Below are 20,250 nucleotides of genomic sequence, written 5' to 3' on the forward strand. Positions count from 1 at the left end.
CCAAGGGAAAGTAAGGCAGATTTCAGTACAGCTTCAGAGCCTACATCTGCAGAGTTGTAAAAGGAGGAGTGTCACTGCTTTAAAATATTCCTCGCAGGAAATAACTCCTGTCTTAACAGACTGCGAGAGCTTTCCTAAAGAAGCAAGGAGAGGGAGAAATGTTTCTAACACCCACGAGTGAATTCAATTGATATTAAACTAATCAGTCACCTAAACTCTTAGGCAAACATCAGTGTGCTGTGCGAATGCTGACTCCTCCATGAGTCCTGTAAACACCAAAGCCTTCTACTGTTGTCACTTCTGCAGTTGGTGAAACAGCTCTTCTTACCTACTTTAATTGTTGTAAATATATTTTGTCTACTTAGCCCTAAGTTTGAAGAAAACATTGCATTGCTGATGCAGTGTGCTCAGAGCAAAGTGGGTTTGCTTTGAGATTATTTCAGGAGAAGCAGCTCCAGTCCCAATTTCCTTCAGCTATGGCTTGATTACATTCAGTCCCTAACCAGCTATCAGGTCCGTCAACAAGAGGTCCTAGAGCTTTTGAGGATCCCACTTGGCATCTACCCACACTTTAAGATGCCTGAACATCTTTTAAAAGCTGGCTTGAAGTTACTGCTTCAAATGTAGCTGGGACTGGTAATTAGGCTCTGATCACACCTTGTTATTAGGTGGGGACAATGGCAACAGTTTGCTCACACCATTACAGCAACAATGGGACATCCCCGGCCAGGTAGCCATGCATAGCCCTTCCCATTGCCCAGGTCTCTATTGTTGCTGGTTAATGGGTGAGACTGGGCACGGCAGGTCCTACAGGACCTCTCTGCAGAGACAGAGGGAGGTGGGGTGGAGTGGTCTGGCGGGGGGCATGGGCTCCCCTCTCCCAGCCCGCTGCCCCAGGCCCTGCCTCACCCTCACCTCTCTGGCAGTTCAGCCATCACTCGATCTCACTCCTCCTCACCAGGTTCACTTCTTATGACTCATCTTGGTGGTTACCTAAGCCCAGCACTGTCCTGCTTTGCCTGTCCTGGTATGGCCCTCTCTTAGTGGATGGCTGTGTTGGTGTAAGAGCTGCAGCTGTGCTAAGGGCTGCAGAGTAAACCTCTTTGGCTGAGAAATTGCCTTCCTAATTGAAATTACTGTAATGCTGCCCAGCCTCTGGGGAGCATGAACACCATGGTATGGAAGCATTTCAACACCAGTATCAGTTGTGCAGTTCCCAGCAGAGTCCCCATGAGAAGCTGTGGGTACCATTTTGACCAAGGAGGGGCTTCTATGCTGTTGTAGTTTGATCTCAAATAAAGATGTGTTTAAAATGGAGTACTAGAGCAGAGAGACTCAGGGCTCTTGTTCAGTGGGAGCATGTGAAAGCTTTGGGTGACCCGATTCCCCTACCCCCAGCACCAATGTCTTGTGTCTTGTCATCTGCAGATTGTGGGTGAGCTGAGAGGAAGGCAGGATCTGAGTGAGCCAAGCTCCACTGCACCCCCAAGTGCTAAAAGGCGGGTTGTGAGAGGTGGAAAAATATGTTGTCATGCTATTTTGAGTTCCTCCTAAGAGAGAGAGGAAGGGGCTCTGGCCCTGCTTCACTGGGGAGTACTTCATTGTTAGCTGAGAGTTGGTGGTAGGAGGCAGCTGGGGCAGGATGTGATGGAGATTGAGACAGTGAGCCCCTTGATGTGCTGCGTTGGATGGGCTAGAGGAGACTGAAATTCAGAGAAGGTAGAGGTGGGGAACTTAGGGCAAACCTCAGGTTTGGAAGGATAACTGGGGAGCAGAGTCTCCATCCTTGCCCATATTCAAAATCTACCTGGACATGGCCCTGAGCAACCTCCTCTAGCTGACCCTGCTTTGAGAAGGGAGACTGGACTAGACAATCTCCCTTCAGTGTCAACACTTCTGTGATTATTTGTCCTATCTTCTGACAAATTTGGTCACCATGGGATAATCTCCCAGGCAGCATCGGAGAAAGGACCAGAAGTTCGGAGGTTTGCCTAGCTTCCTAGAGCCTGCAAGCAGTGGTCTGGAGGTCTTTACACCAGTAAGAGACTCCCAGGACTTGCAGGCTTCAGGCTGGGGGCATGCACCATTCCTTGTGTTTCTGGACTGCTTTTCTCAAGGAGAGGTCACATATGGCAGAACTATGTGGAAGGGAAGTATAATGGCAAAAATAGCAAAATGAACTGAACTTTGTAGACTTCAGAATAAATCTGATCTGCGCCTTGTTGGGCTCTTGACCTGCTGCTGAGTAGGATTAAAGTAATGATTTAAATTAATGATAAGAAAGCCACAGCCTAAGTACCTAGTTTTAATCTTGCTGTGTTTGTACACTTCGGCTTTTTTCCTAAGGACAAGCTGATTCTTAGTGATGAGTATGTTGTGGTGCTTAGGGCTGAGCAGGAGGCTGCACCATGCTTAAGTGGGTGGGTTTATAGTGTAACATATGGTTATTTAGATTCTTAATGTCGATATTTCTTGCATTAGAAAATGGTGAATGACACATTTCCTTATTAGATATAACTTCACTATTTATTATAAATTTGGTCCAGCTGTATTTCAGTGGAGAATGAAATCCAAATCAAAATGCAGAAAGCAAGCATTTAAAAAATGGTTTCTAGTTGTTTAAATAAAACTGCTTAAAATGTGTGGGTCCACAAAAGAAAAAAGAATAAGTTTATGAAAACATTATTTGTATATGTAATGAATTTAACAATGCTATATTACTATACTATATTGTATTGCTATAATACTATATTATAGGAACAGAATTTTATTATAGGAGATATAAAATATAACGAATGATATAACCTGATTTCTTCTGGCTTTTAAGAATTCAGAACTAGTAGAGATTATCCTCTCACATTTCATCTTCATTGGGTTTGGAAAGGGAACCAGGCTCTCCTGCATTAACCTGCAGTAATTTTTTGAACTTTGACTAAACTAGTTAGTGTACTAAATTAATTGAAACATTTTTTTTACCTCTGCTTTCAAAACGGTTGCTGCTGTCAGGGCCACTTTTGCAGTTCATCAGGCTTTAGCTCCAGGCACTCAGCCACTGAGTGGATCTGGCAGCAAGGACATACTGCATGAATTTCTACTGACTAATTTTTTGCTGGTGAGAGTGATCTGAGGTCTTAGCATATAGATTGTTAGAAACTCCAGTTTTAAATTGGCTGTCTTTTAATTTAAAAAGTTTTTAGTTCAGACAAAATCTGATTACTTTTAAGTCAGGTATATGTTTCCAAAAGTCATAATTCTTTTATTTGTTCTGGTTCCAAGTCCTCTTTATTGGTTTTTCTTTTCATATTACACTGATGCTAATCTTCTCATCAGGCAGTTTCACTGGATTTTTCTGTTGGGAGGTTTCAATCAAGTTTAATTTTCTTTCATCCGAGTTCTTAATTTCTTGTGTTTTCTTCCATGAAATTTCATCAAATTCTTTCTTGTTGAGAAGAAAAAAAAAAAAAGCCCAACAAAGCAAATACTGCTAATAACAGCTGCAGTGACTGGGCCACCTCCTGAGAATGGTGCATTTTGAAGACTTTTATGTTAGTTCAGTCATTGCAGGAAAGTCAGGGGGTGAATGTTTCTGCAAATAGAGTCCTCTGGGACACACTGGACTGGATAAACCTAGCTGTGCAAAACTTTAGTAATTGAACTTACAGAAATATGACCATACCCTAAGCCTTGTCTTAGGTACTTACATACACTATCACGACTACAGTTTTACGTGTGTTCCAGGGTAATCATTAGGTTTCAGGTTTTCTTCATCCTGGCAGCTATGTCTGAGGGGCTGGCTGTTTATTTAGACAGCCCCTGCACGGAGTCAGACTTAGGGGTTTCTTTCCCTCCATAATGAGGAGGTGAATTTCTGGCTCTTTGAAGGGCATGTTGTGGTTGGTTTCAGCAAAGAAGGGATTTCTCTCTACATTTCTTTGGGCTTGGGGTTTTTTTTGTGTAAAATATCCTGGGGACAGAATAAGTTTCTGTACGTCTGTGGCCTTTAGAGTCCCAGCTGGGAGCAGTGCTGGGGGATGTCCCTCCACCACCCCGGCTGCCCATGGAAGCACTGTGTCCTCCCCATCCCCTGGGGTGGGAGAAGGGGTGTGCAGACGTGTGATGGGACCTGCTGAGCTTTGGGTCCAGTCCTGCTCTCGGTGCTCCAGGCTGGCTGCCCGTCCCCTGAACATGCTGGGGAAAGCTCTCTGTTCCCTGGAGCTCACCTTGGTGGAGAGATGGGAAGCAGGGAGGGCATTTGTGTCAGCAGGATGGTATCTTACTGCCTCATTGAACACAGCTAATCCAGGTAGCTGGGTTTTGCAGCCATGCCCATGTGCGTGGCCAGCCTGGTGCTCTGCGCAGCACCAGCGGCATTGCTGGAGCCCACTCTTGGGTTCATGCTGGTACTGCAGCTCATTTAGCACAGGGTCTCTCCATGCCATGGTTAGCATTAGGAGGAGCCTTCCCAGTGCCTGCCTGTGGCTCCTCACACCTGGATTTCGGTCCTTTTTTGATCCCCTCCCTCCAGCATGATATCCATGTGCCCCGCGATGGAACTGTGCTGCCAGAAGAAGCATGGAAAGCAACTGGGCAGGATTTGGAGACCGGTGTGTCCTTGAAGGTGGTCCTATCCCCAGGGAAAAGGCAACAGTGTGGGATTCGGCATCACTTAAATAATCAGTATTAAACCCTCCTGCCACTCTGGAGGAGGGTTTGTCTGCCTGTGCAGAGCTCTGCTCGCCCTCCCAGGGCTGTGGTCAGGGATGTCAGGATGAGCCGGAGCCTCTGCAGTATCTTCAGTTGCACAGCTTTTTGTCTCTAGTAAGTGCAGGTGCGGTGCTGGCACTGGTGAAGCAGAGGGGTGTTTCAGGGCGGGATGTGCCCATGCTTTCTTTACTGGAAGTGCTGGTTGCCCCAGGGACCCAGGCTGGGAGGTGTCTCCTGTGCTTTCACCTTGGGTTTTCTCAAACCGGCTGGAGGCTCTTTATGTTTCCAGGTGGGGAGATGCTTCCCAGAGAAGGGACAGCAGCTATGCAGCACAGTATGTGCCAAACTGCCCCTTACATCAACCATGTAGTGGCTGAGGAGATTCAGACCCTCGCTCATTTAGTAAATGCCTTGCTGGTACCACAGAGGCTGAGTATGGGCGCTCACTGCAGGGCCCAGACAGACAAGAGCAGCGTTCATGATGGCAGGTTTGGGGTGTGCTGGGTGGGAATGCAGACAAGGAGAACAGCATAACCAAAACCAGGCGGAAGCAGGAGCTTGAGCTGGGGATGGGCCAGCACAGCTAGCCACTGTGAAAACCCCGCTATCAGTGCTGCATCCCCCAGCATCTCTCCCAAAACAGACACAGCCTATTTGATTCCTGCTAATTGTGGCAGGGCCTTGATAGCTGCTGGGCTGTGCAGAGGCTTGCAGTGGCTGTTGCTGGGACACTGCACCTTGCCTGGGCCCCCAGATCTCTTCAGCTGACTGTATTCCTGGTGCCAGCAATGCTGTGCCCAAAGTGCCCTGGAAGGACAAGGGGGCAGAGGCTTGGGGAGGCTCCTTTTGCAGCCATCTGCTTCAGTACCTCATGTTTAATTTCCTTTCCTTTTCTCTTCCACATGAGCGGTGATGCTGTGGAGGGCAGGGGGTGGCTGCCTGGGGACCCTGTGCTGCTGGCAGGGTGGGCAGAGTGGCGCAGGAGCTGCCAGCCCTTCTCCGAGTGCCAGCCTAGCTGCGTGGCCCTGTGTGCAGGGAAGACAGGCTTCTGCAGAGAAACCAGGGACAATCTCTCTGCCTCCCTGCCCCTAAAACTTGCCATCCTGATATTTTTTCCCATTTTCCCCCTGATCCCAGATAGCCTTTTTCCAAGGCTGCCTTGCCCACAGAGCATTTCTGATGCCGGCTGTTCGATGTGGTGTGTTTCAAAGGATGTGACTCCCCGCCCCAAACCTGCCAGGCTGGGCTGACAGCCCCTACGCAGTGTTATGTCGCCTGCTCTTGCAGTGGGAAGAGCTTGCAGGTCGCTCCGTGACCACCCTGCTGCCAAATCTGCCATCTGTCTCACCACATCCTCTGGGCGATGCTGCGCCTCCCAGCCCACAGCTTCTGTCCTCTTGATGCCTTGTCCCTTTCCCAGCCCGGCTGCTGTACATGTCCAGATGTGACACTTCCTTCTCCGCCTGAAGGGAAAGAAACCATTTCTCGTGTTTTCCTCTGTCACGTCCATCACTCCTGCCACCCCTTGTGCTGGCCATAGGCAGCTGCTGGCCCGTGGGCATGGCCAGCACAGGGCAGGAAGGCAGCGTAGTGGGTGCAGGCAGTGCCAGCCTGCGGCACTGGCACATCAGAGGCTGCGTGCTGACTGTCTGTGCCCCACTCACCCCTGTGTGGTGGGCCACCCATCAGCAGTAGGTGTGTGTTGGGGGGTGTCCTGAACCCCAGTCCTTGCCATGCATCTTGTCCCTGCTCCTGCTGGCTTGGGATGCACCAAAGTGCCCATCCCAACAGCCCTGTAACTTCCCTCTTTTCTCTGATGCTTCAAGGCCATTTGACTCCCCAGGTCCTCTCCATGGAGGAGACAAGAGCAGGCTGGTGGGTGTGATGGGCTGTCTGCCCTGCTCTGCTTGGCTCTGCTCTGCCCTGTGGCAGGTACGTGGCTGTGGCTGTGCTCCGGTGTCTTAGGCAAGGGGCATTCTCCGGGGGCAATGGAAGTGATGGGGATAAGCTGTCTTGTCGGTGCGCATGAGCACCTGTCACACCGGGAGGAGGCTGGAACAGTCAGTTGGTGCTTTGCAGAGCCGCATGTCTGCAGCTCCACGTGTGCCTGGGAGAGCTGCCTCCCTTCCTGGCTGCAGCAGCAGCAGCTTTCCTCTGATCTCCCCTGAAGGCTGCGTGGGCTGCAGAAGCAGCTGGATGTGTGTGCCAGCGACCAGGGGAGACCGACTGTGTGCTCCTTCCGGTGCCCCAAGCAAAAAACATCGACAGGCTGGCCCTGTGGGGGCAGGATTTGGTGGGAGGGCAGGTGGCTGGCCCACGGCCCAGGCAAAGGCAGCACAACCTGGTGTTGAAACTATGAGCCAGGTTTACATCTCTTCCTCCTTTTCAAGGACCAAATTTGTGTAGACACCAGGGTATAGGTGGTGATTTGTTGGGTCCCCTATGGATGCATCCCAGGATGGAGGTGACTGAGTCAGGCCTTGGGGAGCACCTTCTCTCCTTGTTCTCCCTTTGCAGGCCCCTGTGTTCACCATCAAAGGCTTCCCCTTCCCTTTGATGCACTGTTGATTCAAACCAGTATGCTGAGAGCTAATTCCTCTGACACGGCTGGATGCAGCTAGTGCAGTGGCTGCCGGGGCCATCCCCACTTGTGCAACCTGCTGGTGCTGGAGCCTTCACTGAGCTGCCAGTTCCCACACTCCCAGGGCAGCGGGATTCATGCTGGTCGTCTGGTGTTACCCAAATCTGCTCAGAAGCTGGGCAGAGGTGGAAGGAAAGCCTCATCGGGGCCAGGATTGGAGAGTGGTGTGCTCCTGGGCTCCTGCTACAGCCCAAACCTCGCTCTGCTCCTGGCATCAAGCACAGGCAATATAAATGTTCTAGCTCTGCAGATGCTCTAAAATCATATTTTATGTATGTGTGTATATATAGTGCTGTAACCCACTGCTCTCAGGAAGAAGTTTTTGTGCTTGCAGAGAGGGGACCTGGGCAAGGCAGGAGTGTTTCTTTGTTCCTGCAGCAGAATCAGCTGCAGGGGACGTTGTGGCTGCTTGAAGCTGGGGAGTAGCGAAGGGAGGGAGGCTGGGAGCAGCTGGGCGCCAAGGCCTTCCCTAGACCAGTGTGGAGGGAAGTGCATAGGTGGCCTGAGAAGGGGATCAATGGGACAAGCATGACACTGCCCACCTTATACTGGCCCCTGGGAGGCTGTGGGATGAGGGTGCTTGGGGGCAGGGTGCCCCTAGATCCCTATCAGGCAGCAGCAGGCTGAAGTGGAACAGAGCTTGGCCCAGCAGCATGGGTGCAAGACCCCTGCTAGCCCGTCATGCAGCCGTTCTTGCCCCCATCACACAGCAGGCTTGCGGGCATCAGCCATGAGGAGGGCTGGCTGGAGCTCAGCAGCTGAGAGCAACTGTGCAGGGGATTTGTGCACTTTCTCCACCAGCTCAGCAGTGAGGTCCCTGCCATCCCCAAGCGCACCATGCCATCCCAGCCAGGCAGGACACCAGGGTGCAAAGCCACTGGAGTTGCGTGGTCCAAGCAATGCGGTATTGGGCTTCCTGGTCTACGTCCCCCTCGTGCACAGCCCAAGTCCTCTCCTTGCCAGTCTTCTCCTTCCCTCTGCCCTGGGGTGAGGTTCCCTCCGCTCACTGGTGATGACTGTAGCTGTGCTGGCTGCTCCTGTGGCTGGCAGTCTCTCTGCAGCAGTTGGCTTTATAAATGGCAGCAGATAAACCTCCCACTCTCCTCTCCACCTCCCACAGCTCCCTGGTCCCCAAACAGCAGAAGGGACACAGGGAGGAAAGAGCTGCCTTTTCCCCCATCTCCAGGGACCACAGTGCTCCTGCACCTTGTGGCACTGTGAAAGGTGCCCACGACCTGCAGTGACAGCTTCAGGCTGGCTCCCGATCACAGCGCAGCTGCTCCTGGTTTCCATATATGTTTCCACAAGGGTGTGTTTATTGCAGCAGAGGTGGCATTTTCCTTCACAGAGGCCTTAAAATCTCCCTCTGGTTGAGCATGATTACCTGGATGGAGGAAGAAGCAATCTGCCTGTAAATGCCTGGCATCCCACCACTGACGCAGCCTTGCTGAGGGGTGCCTGCCTTGGTCTTCGATGCCAAATGGGAGCTGGGGCTGCCAGGCTGGCTGTGCGTGGGCACAGCATGCCATGGTATTGGAGCTGGCAGGCAATAAGCAACCCAGTGCTACCCTTTGCGGTGAAGCTCAAGCCCTTCCCTAGCGCTGGCTGCTGCAGTGGCCCTCAGTCACACAGGCAGCAGGGGCTGGAAGTTGTCCTCATCTGCGCGCATTGTTAATTAATTGCAAGTGCAGGGGTTGCTCTGGGGACTGCAGGCAGCATTCAGCATCCCAGCTTGAAGCAGGGACCTGGTGGTACCAGGAGGTGTCTTTACTGTTTTCCTGAAATACTGTTTTCCTGAATGCACATGCATGTGCATGTGTGTATGTTAACGGAGAGCCCCAGGATGACTCCCTGTCTCTTTCCCACTTCTAAGCAACGTGGGTCTCCATTCCATACAGTCAGCCCCGGCTTTTTCATAGAATCACAGAAAAGTGTGGGTTGGAAGGGACCTTTAACGTCATCTAGTCCACCCCCCCCCTATAGTGAGCAGGGACATCTTCAACTAGATCAGGTTGCTCAGAGCCCCGTCCAGCCTGATCTTGGATGTTTCCAGGGATGGGGCACCTACCATCTTTCTGGGCAGCCTGTTCCAGTGTTTTACCACCCTCATCATAAAATATTTCTTTCTTATATCTAGTCTGAATCTACCCTCTTTTAGTTTAAAACCATTACCCGTTGTCCTGTCACTACAGGCTCTATTAAAGAGTCTGTCCCCATCTTTATTATAAGCTCCCTTTCCTGGCTCTCTGCTCTCAGCCAAAGCCCACCAGCAGCCCGGCAGCTCCCTGCGCTGCGCTTGGGCTGGGCCTGGCCTGTGTAATCCTTTGTGCTGAAGAGCGTTGATTTAAACATTATCAGAGGACAAGGGCACACAACGCAGAATGAGTGACGGGCCTCTGCCCTGGGGAGCTTGCAGCCCAATGAGCTTATGTTTGCTCGGTGCTTTGCACACACAAAGTGCAGTGTGAAGGGCTAAACGTGCTGTGTGCACAGCAGGATATTGAAATATAAACCAAACACGGGTTAGAGACAGCCTGCAGTGGTAGCTTAGTCAAATGTGGTGAAAAGGGCTGGGGGTGGAACAAATAAACTCCACTCCGGTTCTTTCTTCCCAGTCTCTGTGAGCTGGCTCCAGCAGCCACTGGCTTGCACATGTGTGTAGGAGGTGCTGGAGAAGAGCTGCTCTGTGCACGGCCTCTCCCAGGTGCCGGCCCAAACAAACCTCTCCAGCTGTAGATCTCACCGTAAGCACTGTTTGTTCTTGGTTACCTGGGGTTTAGCTTTATTCTTGCACCAAGGAGCACTGCAGCAAGTCAGTGCTGCCCTGCTTGGTCCACAGCATCTCTCCAAGAGAAGTGGCTCATGCAGGTGGCTGCCATACTGTAGAGGAAGGCCCCAAACGTGGTCCTGCAGAGAGCCCAGCTGGAGACTGGGGGCTGGGATGCCTTCTTGTTCAAAAACCTCATACATGGAGCTTAGTCTGTCCCAGTGCCAAAATGAGGCCACCCCGGGTCTGCATGGTGATGCTGGGGAAGAAGGGGAGGGCAGGGAGCTGGGGGTGACTACAGGGGGACATGGCAGGGGAGAGTTTTGCTCTCAAATGCTGTATTGGTTTCTGGTGAGTCCCTGGGGCAGCATGACCTTGCACAGGGTTTCCTGAATGTGGTGGCAACCTGCCACTCCTGAGAGCAGAAAAACTTGCTTGGCTCCCTAAAATGGGGCCACAGTCTTGCCCTCCTGGTGCGTTACATTGTTTAGATGGTCAGTGTTGGCGGGGCATGTTGGGAGTGGTCGGTGAAGAGTGGGGAGGACACACATTTCCTGTCCCAGGAACAGGCACCTCTTCCCTCATCCTGCTGCCCATGTGGTCCCTCGCAGTGGGTTCCTGTGCCTCTGTGCCATCCCTTTCTGTGGGAAGCTCCCAGAGGGCCAGGGACACAGACGAAGCATTGGGAATGGGAGCAGTGGTGCCGAAGGCGGGCTCACCACCGAAGGGAAGGGTCTTACCATGGGGTTTGCATCCCCAGGGCCTGGGTGGGCTCATGGGCCAGCCGCTCCCTGACACCATCCTGCCCTAGTTGTCAGTGAGCCTGGGGGGCATTCATGCCCCTCGGTGGGAGAGCTTATGGGTAAGGTGAGGTTTATTTACACCATCCTTAAGCAGATTTATTTTACTCAGCCACATGCTCACACTCATTTTCTTACTGATCTCACTGGCTCCCACACTCATACCCACTATTGTCATGAGCACCCTGCCACGTGTAGTCACTTGTGGGTGATATGGGGACAAGGAACACTGGCTGCCAAGTCTTTCTGACCTCTCTGGGTAATCATATCTTCATTGGAAATGACAAAACTCATCTTTGAGCAGGTGTTTTACACCTGTTACAAGTCATCAGTTGCTGCAGAGTGGTCCTTTGCCTCCAAACCTTACTGACCCGAGCCTCCATGGCCCACCTGCCACGTTGCCACTCGTGGTGTGGTTCTCCTTGTTTGGAAGATGCGTCTGATTTCCAGCAGGCTAATGGCATGGGCTGGTGTATGTCCCATGTGAGGCAGCTGCTGGTGGGTTGTCTGTGCCGTGGCCTTAGCAGGATGTAAGCACAGCATTCACAGCAGTGTCAGTGTTTGTGCTGCCAATCTCTCTGCATCCAGCGCCTTGGCTCCCTGGCGGGATCTGGCTCCACTCTCCATGGGTCTGTGTGTGAGCCTGCCCTGAAGATGCTGAAGGTGGTGCAAAGAGCCCTGCCCAGGAATGCTGCTGCTGCCCCATTCCCACTTGCCCCACAGGCCACCAGCGACCTGATCCTCTCTTTGCTTTTTCAACCTGGAGGACATGACTGTAAGAGGAAAGGGCAAAGGGAGACCCAGGGAGGAATGCCTAGGACCCCTGTGGGGTTTTGGAGGGCTGTGTCTGTGGTCCCATCCCCTCAGTGCTCATCCCCCTCAGGAATGGATGTGGCCTGTGGTGCACCTGTTCTCCCACGCACCAAGCTACAGGGACAGAGAGGTCACCATGCCCTTTGGTGGCAAAACTGCCTCTGCCTGGGTGCGCGCTGAGCTCAGCACAGGGTGTTGATGAGCCTTTTCCCAGCCCAAGGTCATTCATTAGGTGTGCTGAGTCAGTGGCAGTGGCTTGGGTTTCCTGGCCTCTCCCTCACTGCAGTCCCACAAGGTCAGTCACTGCAGTCCCTCATGGTGGGATGCCAGAGGTTTGCCTCCCTGCGCAGTCCTGGGCACACCAGGGCACGAACCTGATCTTCCCGTTATGGTGGTCCTCGTTTTCCACTTCTGCAGCCTGGCCATATCTCCTTGCAAAGGAAGAAGGACACAGAGGCAGTCAGGTAGCAGGGACGCTTGCTTTCTAGGAGACATGGTCTGACTCCTCAGCTTGGCTTTTCTGCTGGCTTTGCGTGGCCACAGACAGCTCCATCAGCAGCCCTGTGCCCAGGCTGCCCACCTGCCAGCCGAAGTGAGTAATGCCCTCCCTGCTGGAGTGGGATGCTGAGACTGGGTGAGCGCAGGCATGCCGAGAAGCCCAGCTTAGTCATCTGAGTGCTCCCAAGGCTTTGTTTTGGTGTTTTGCTACTCCAGCTGTCCGTGAATCCCCTAGCAAATGAGTTTGCTGGCAGGGTGCTTCAAGGGAAAGATAAATTTTGAAAAATTGCATTCGCATAAAAGACATGCCTTATTTTTAATTGGAAATCTGATTCTCTGGATTAGTGCCCACCCAACCGGAGAGAAGAAGCATATGCTGGTGAATCAACAAAACAAACAGGGCACTGAATATTCAAGACAAACCTTACACACTGGAAATGCCTCATAGAAATTATCCAGCAAATCACTTTCAGTGATAAATCTCATACATTCACTGTCCATTCACAGCCATCGCAAACAAGTGAAAGAAGGATTGCCTTTCTCTATTGCCTACATGTTTTCTGACCCTATTTTAGCATCTTTCCTCTAAGTAAGACCTAAATTGGGTAGACCATATATTATGATTTCTGCCTCTGTTATTGTTTCATTTTCCCAGTTGCAACCCTGTCCACTCCTGTGTTTCTTGACTTGCCTGTTGCTGTCGCTCCTCCAGGACAGTGGCTGCTCTGAGGGACACCTGTGGTGGGCATGTGGAGGCACTGCCTCATACACAGCTAACAGGAAGCTCTCCCAACACTTTTTGGAGGTGAAGGTACTCACACAGCTCTGTTACTCACAACAATATTTCCTCCTCTGGCCCTTAAAGATCAGGAAAAGCACAATGGCAGTGGCATACCTGGGAACGGGAACTGATCTGGCAATGCTATGGGGTTTGTTTGGACCTTTAAGATACGATCACAGAGTGCTGTCGCTGGAGTATTGCAAAATGCTGAATTATCTCATATGTCTGGTGTGAAAATTTAGCTTAGGTGTTTTAACAGCAACTTTTAAGCCTGACCTACAGTGTCCATGTGATCTCTCACTCTGTATACCAAGTAAGGTATCTCCTCCAGTTGGAGGGAGGTTGAACATGTCCTACAGGTCTGAGTTCAAGCTGTTCCTGGTGCGCGTGAGCACAAATCTTCTCTCACAGTTTCTGCTGCATGTGCTGTTCCAAGAACATTTACATGATTTACTTTTAGCTGGTTGTTCCCAACGGTTATTTTAATGGTAACGCTGCAGCTATATAATTTGCATAAGCTTTTCTAAGAGTAGCACCATAAAAGGTGAGATTAGCTGGAACAAACGGTCTAGAGAAGTACTGGTTTGGGTATTTGGAGGTGGATTTCCATGGGTATCTGGGGGTGAAGGGACCAGGGAAAAGGCAGGAGAATGAGCTTGAGATCATCTTCAGAGGAGTTGTGATACACTGCAAGGGCTGTGTTACAGACCTGAGCATGTTATGACGGCTCCTTTGGGCAACGGAATTGGAGGTGCCTCAGAGAGGGGACAGAGCTGGACCAGTGGCTTCAGGTGTCTTCTGCTCCTGAAATTACTCTGTGCAGTAACGCTCTGGCATTGAAACAGCAATGCTGGGTGAAGAGACAGGAACCGGTTGGGCTGGGTGGGTGAAGGCTGGCATTTGGCAGGCTTGTGGGTAGCAGGAGATACTAGCACCATCTCCAGGAGGAATCCATTGCTTTTGGCCACCAGGAGCAAAATATCTGCTGTTGGGGGAAGGGGGCAGCAGCAAGGACTTGATAGGGAAAGACAACCTGTACCGATCCCTGTGAAAATCCCCCTCACCCTGCCATCCTCCAGCAGGATGTTCCTCCTACGAGTGTGAAGAATGTGCCTAGAAACAAGCTGCAGGATATTACCACCAGGTAGTGGAGTGTGGTGGTGAAGAAGGGACTCGGAGGTTGCTAAGAGTCTCCTTGTTTATTTGCTGAAGGTCCAACATCTCCCTCGGTCAGAGGCACACTCTCCTTGTTAACAAAAAGGTGATGAATTATTTAGCAGCTGAAAATGCCAGATGGCGATGGCTCTGCTGCTTACAGGAGGAGGGGAGGGAGGGAGGGAGGGAGACGTACACATGGGGAGAACAGATTGAGAGCATCTCCGTAGGAAAGGGCTGACCCTGGCCAGAGGTCCCAGTGGCCCAGGTGGTTTCACAGGCGCCTGACGGCAAGCAGGAGGCAGGCGGCCAGGGCAAACAGCTGCTGCTTGCCAGAGTGACTCACTCATTTCCCACAGGTCTCCCCTTGTTGTAGTTCCCTTTTCAGGGGTTGTTAACCCAATGGGGCCAAGCTGGCCTCGAAGTACGGCACTCCCAACCCTGGCTGGGGATCAGGCCACGACTGAGGGCACTACAGGGAGGCTTTGCCAGCCCATCCCTCACTTCACATCTGGCTGCAGGGATAGTGATTCAGCCCCAAGTCTACTGGGATGCGCTTTGGAGCAGTATCAGCATATCTCGAGTGACATGGCAGTTCTTTTGGGAGCCACACTAATGGTCAGCTGTCCCAGCTTGGGCTATGATGTCTCCAGACACCATGGACTGGCCAGATCAATACGTATAGGGACCTCCGAGGAGAACTGAAGATGCTGTAGGCAGCATGGGCAGATTTGTAGCAGTCACTGAAGCCCATGCCCCAGGTGACACTGCACCATATGCACAGTAAGAGGGACTACCATGGGTCTGCGTGTCCTGGGGATCTTGATACCTGTAGTTCAGTGGCTTCTGATGTCCCTTCAAGGCATCTCTGCAGGTAGCCAGATGCCAGCCTAACCCTGGAGTGGGATGAGCCTCAGGCTCTGCTGGGCTTATAGCCTTGGTCCAAGCATCCCAGTGGATGATTTGGTCCAGGCTTCCAGTGGAGATTTTTTGCAGGGCTGGAGTTTATGCTTCAGAGATGAAAAAAATATCAAGCCACTGTCTCTCTGTGTTTAATTTGGAAACTGCAGGCACCAAGAGTAGTTCTTAAGTTCTTCAACCCTCTTGAGAGCTTGGGTTAAGAGTCCCTTGGGAATCCCTGGTGACCACCTGATTGCATTTGTCAAGCTGTCAGAGCCGTTTGTTTTTTTTTTTTTTTTAATCAACTCTGTGTTTGAAAACCTCCCTCTTCCTAAGTCTTTCATTTCCCTGGACGAAGAAGTCAAAGAGAGTCAGTGTCTCAGGCGTGTAACCTGTGTCAGCTCCTGCCCCAGCATCCCCATCCTACCCACTGTGCTCAGCCATGGGGTTGTCTGGGCCCCTCAGGAGCTTTAGGACAGGACTAATCTTCTCAAGCAGGAAGCTGTGTGGTCTAAGAGAGAGAGAGGCTGAGGCTACAGCAGTGCACATAAAACCACGTGCTACTGTAGTCTCCCATCTGTCACACTGACACAGCAGAAGTAAATGTTTCCCAACAAAAGCAAATCTGTGTAGAGCTCAGGAAGATCCCCTTTCTAAGACAAGGCATTTTGTGCGTGCTCTGTCTGTGCTCCCCAAGGACCTCTCAATCAGGTTTCCTTTGGTGTTGAAGAAGAGTTGATCCTCTTCGGTCTTGGTGAGAAAAAAACACCATAAACACTTGCATCTCCAGGTCCCTGGAGATGCTGGCTGTCTTTGTTTTCATCCTCCTCCATTGCTTAATTGGACCATGGCTCCTGCTCTTCCTCCATCCTGTCCAGGGGATGCAGCAAGAATCAGCTGTTGCTGGGTGACTGCAGGGGCTGCAGCAGGGTCTCAGTTGTGGCTGGAATATAGATAAAAAGGAAGAGTAGGAATGAATGCCCATGGCCTGAATACTAAGCTCACCGGAGCACATGTTAATAAGCACACTAAAGTTTCATGTGGCCTTTGCACTGGCCACAATATACTGGTCACAATATACTGTGCTTAGCATGTCTGCAGGGTAAGGCACTCATGTAACTCCTTATAAAATTCAGGCAGGCCAGAAGATGGGCTTGTCAGGAGCACAAGTCCCCAAGAATGGAGGTGTAAATAGCTGTGGTTGAAAGGGCTCCCTTGGAGGTCATCTGATAAAAGCCCTTGCTCAGGACCAGGCCAACTTCAAAATTATATTTTGTTGCTCAAGGCCTCCAAAGACAATGCTTCTTTGTCTAGTTGTTCGCCCCCACACTGGTAACCTCAGTCTTCCCTTAAGCAGGGTCTTCAGCCCTTTGGGTTTATCTACCTAAAAAGTACTAGACATCCTAACTCAAGGTCTTTTTGGAAGAGACATTAGGGATCCAGCTTAGCTGCCATTTTGAAAACCCCCAACAACCTATTAATGGACCGTCATGAGAGCACTCTGAAGACCCCCCACTGTCCCAGCATGCATATTACCCTGGCGATGTGGTTGGTCTCACCACAGTCATAGCGGTCCTCCAGGCACCAGGAGCAGCTGGCTAAAAGTACCGGTGGGGGCTCCAAGGCATGGAGACATGGCAGGCACATGAGAAGACACTCTGGCCCTTTTGTCCCCACCCTGTTTTTTTTAGTGTTTGCTGTGCTGGTTCCCTCTCCTCCTGTCCTTCTGGTGAGTGCAGTGGCCATTCAGCACCGTCTTGGCACGCAGGTCTGTGGCATCCCCATGAGTAACAGCCATGCTAGCTGCTGTAGGATGCTTATTCCCAGGGGTCCCAGGCACTGCAGGTTTGGAGAGGATCCTCTCCTACCTAAAGATTGACAGAAGAAAAGGTTTTGGAAACAAGCAATGGTCTTGGCCATTAATGGCCTTTAAGTGTTTCCTACCAGTGAGGACTGTAGCCTGCGGTATCAGCTCCTGGGGAGGTGGGGGGAAATATGGTATTTAGGGTTTTGAGAAGCTGATTCTTCTGAAGACATCAAGATACCTTGGAAGGAGCAATTATGATCTGATGGAAAGACAGAAGGAAGGTCCCATGACTCCTGAGTCACACAGATTGTGATGCTGGAGAAGTGAGGGCTTAAGGGATGTTCCACATGCAGTAGATATCTGGCTGTGGGGAACAAAGCAAGCACATCCCCAGCAGCCCAGCTGTTAACACCATCATTGCTCTTATTCTCAGAAACTCAAGCAAATGCTTTGGCTCCCCATTCCTGCCTGCTGACTGCACCAGGGTGGCCATGACACGACGCAGCTTCCAGGACTGAGGGGCAGAGGTGGTGAGAAACCTGTGCCAGGTATGATGGAAACATAGCATGGGGTTTAATGGGGTGGGGAACAGCTATGAGACAGCTGTGAGATTTATTCAGCAACACCCCCTGCCCTGTGTCCCACACCCCCTCCCTGGGAGAGACTGGTACTGAGGAAGCTCCAAGATCACCAGCCAGTCCTCTCCCCTCCCTGCCCCTAGTGAGCTCCTCAGACCTCGCTGGAGGATCTGGAAGAGCCACGGACCCTTTTCAAGCAGAGACTTCTCCATCCACACCCCTGCCCCTGTGTTGCAGGGTGAGGCACCACGACGACACCAATGGAGAGCGTGTACTCGGTGGAGCCAGCGCCTGATGGTGCTGGCCCCACCTCGCTGGATGTGCTCAGCTTCCTGGATGCCCTGGTGAACAGCACAGAGGAGCAATGCTTCAGCGCCCGCTCCCACAGCACAGTCCTGGAAGGGCTGCCGTTCGGCGGCGTGCCCACTGTGCTCGCCATCAACTTCATCCTCTGGCTGGTGAGCAGACCAGGAGGGTGCCATGTCTATGGGCACTGCAGCCCCTGGCTGTGGTGTCAGAGTCTGGCTGTGAGCACTGTGTGTGTGTGTGTGTGTGTGTGTTATGGGTGTACTGACAGCCACACGTGAGTGCAGTCTGTGTGCCCATGCACCTGGCTGATTGGGGGAACAGGGGTGAGTGCAGGGGACCAAGAGCTTTGGTGGGACCAAGGGCAGCAGGCGACATGTGGGCAGCAGTGGTGAGATCACGGAGCAGGAGCAGTTTGGCTTGAGGCAAGAGTTTTGCACGAGCTTGGGCTCATGAGTGAGAAAACAGAAAGGAGGGACGTGAGGAGATCCCACAGGGCGAGACTCTACAGCAAAACCCTTCACCTCTCCTCTTCCCTCTTCTTCCAGCTTCTCCTCCTGGTCTTCTCCTGCCTTCGGAAAGCGGCTTGGGACTATGGGCGCCTGGCGCTGCTGATGGACAATGATAGGTAAGGAGGATGGAAGGCCACTGCGGGTGATAGCTCCAGCCTCTCCAAGAGGGCTGAAAGGAGGGCTGGCACTGCGGGGTGGCCCACAGAGAAGCTCAGCAGGTGTTCCTGTCCCTCCTTCCCGCTGGGAATGGCGTGACTGCCCTTGCCTATGGAGGCACAGACACTGTCTGCTGCAGGTTGAGGGAAAGCCCAGGCCAGCTTTGATTCCCTCTTGCAGGTACCGCCTATTGACAGTGCTGTCAGTGCCAGGGAGGGCATGTCCTGGGAAGGACAGAGGCCCAAGAGCTGCTTTTGAGTGGTGGCTGAGCTGCTGCCTCTCCCCCTGCTGCTCTCTCTGGATGAGCAGGGCTGTCTGGCAGAGGAGGCAGAGGGAGATATGCAGCAATAACACTGTACCTCATGTCACTGTACCCCATGTTGCCTGGCCCATCCTTTGGGCTAGGTGCAGAATTGCACAAACAATACCGGTGTCCTCATGAAAGTAGAGCCCAGACCACATTTTCAGGTGGGCTGTGCTGCCTGCAGTTGCCTACCTGCCAAAGCACGTCTTGCCCCAGGCAGCAAAGCATCTTTTTTTATGCAGGTGGGTGCACACAGGAGGGGTCTCTGCAAGGCTGGGCAGCCTGCAGGAGCAAACTCTGTAAAAGGCCGCCTTCTGCCTTCTCCCCTCTCCAGCTCCTCTTGACCTCGGGCTCTGGAGCAGAGTCTGGCAATGGACAGGCAATGTTTCCCTTCACCAGGAAGAGCAAAGGTGCAATCAGTACTTAAAATCCAAGCCTGATTATGTTCCTTTTTACTGTAATATCATTTGAGAGGGCTGAAACCAGTGAAATGGAAAAAATCTGGTTCAGCTGTCCCTTGTCCTGGAGCTAAGGCGAATTGTCCATGAGCCACCCCAACATGGGCCAGGACCACAGAGAAGCTGTGGGGACTTAGCGCAGAGGCAGCAAGGTGCAACTCCTGCCCCGAGCTCAGCAGTAGTTGCTGGTCCAGCAGGATGCAGGGAGGTGGGAGGCATTTTCCAGGCTGCTCTCCTAGGAGAAGCTTCTCTGAGGGTGCTCATCCTCTCCTGCTTGCTGTTTCTTTCCCACCTCACCCTTCTGCTCCTCCCCTCACTGCAAAGTTTGACGTCGCTTTTCTATGGAGAGCAGAGTGAGAAGGAGAAGTCCCCGTCGGAGAGCAGCCCCCTAGACGCTGATAACAAGGACGTGGTGAGTACCAGCAGCCGTGGCAGCGGGAGCCCCAGACTGCGCTCCTCCTGGCTCAGCCTCCCCTGCTCTTCACCAGAAACCCAGGTCAGAAGTTAAATGGGAGAAATTAAACCCTCCAGCACAGGGTTTCCTGCTTAACACCCTTTAGCAGCCGGGTATTCCTGGGAAAGCTGGAGGGTTTCTTTGTCCTGGCTTGTTTTGAGGCATCTGCCTTGAACGACAGCTTGGAGAGGATGCTCCTGCCAGGACAAGCATCTCCCAGCTGCATGGCCATCCCTGCTGGCTGTGGGGACCTAGTTGGATGCATGGCCAGAGCCTCGCTGTGCACCCGCGGGGACCTTTCTGGTCCTGGCAGGACAGAGTCCCCTGGATCATACCTCCACCTCTGCCGGTGTGGTGGGCTGCGGGTGCTTCAAAGTCATCTTTTGTTTCTCTCTACCACACCAGGCACAAACCAGGCTTTTCTGGAAACAAGCAGAGACAGACACATTTTGCTGACTGTTTCCTTCTCTTTTTTGGCAGCAAAAGCTCAAAAATCAGTCACTGGTGTGACTATGAAAAAATGACATGACTTATTAAAAAAAAACTAGGCAGGAAAAGTAAAGAAGAAAAATCCTTGCAGGTGGCAGGAGGGCTGTTTAAAGGCTTGGTACCGGAT

At 52.0% G+C, this 20,250-nt stretch overlaps 1 protein-coding gene across 3 annotated transcripts in view; it reads left to right on the plus strand.

Annotated features, from left to right (window-relative positions):
- The window catches only part of TMEM63C (transmembrane protein 63C), a 36,880-nt gene that overhangs the window by 5,335 nt on the left and 11,295 nt on the right, over window positions 1–20,250 (plus strand). For all 3 annotated transcript variants that reach the window (XM_074868485.1, XM_074868483.1, XM_074868484.1), the window contains exons 2-5: window positions 17,300–17,414; window positions 17,682–17,902; window positions 18,299–18,378; window positions 19,505–19,592. In XM_074868485.1, the coding sequence (XP_074724586.1) occupies window positions 17,705–17,902; window positions 18,299–18,378; window positions 19,505–19,592 (366 nt within the window). In that variant the 5' untranslated portion in view covers window positions 17,300–17,414; window positions 17,682–17,704. The remainder of the gene's footprint in view (window positions 1–17,299; window positions 17,415–17,681; window positions 17,903–18,298; window positions 18,379–19,504; window positions 19,593–20,250) is intronic.

This window comes from Strix uralensis, chromosome 4 (genome assembly GCF_047716275.1).
Source record: "Strix uralensis isolate ZFMK-TIS-50842 chromosome 4, bStrUra1, whole genome shotgun sequence".
Taxonomy (NCBI): domain Eukaryota; kingdom Metazoa; phylum Chordata; class Aves; order Strigiformes; family Strigidae; genus Strix; species Strix uralensis.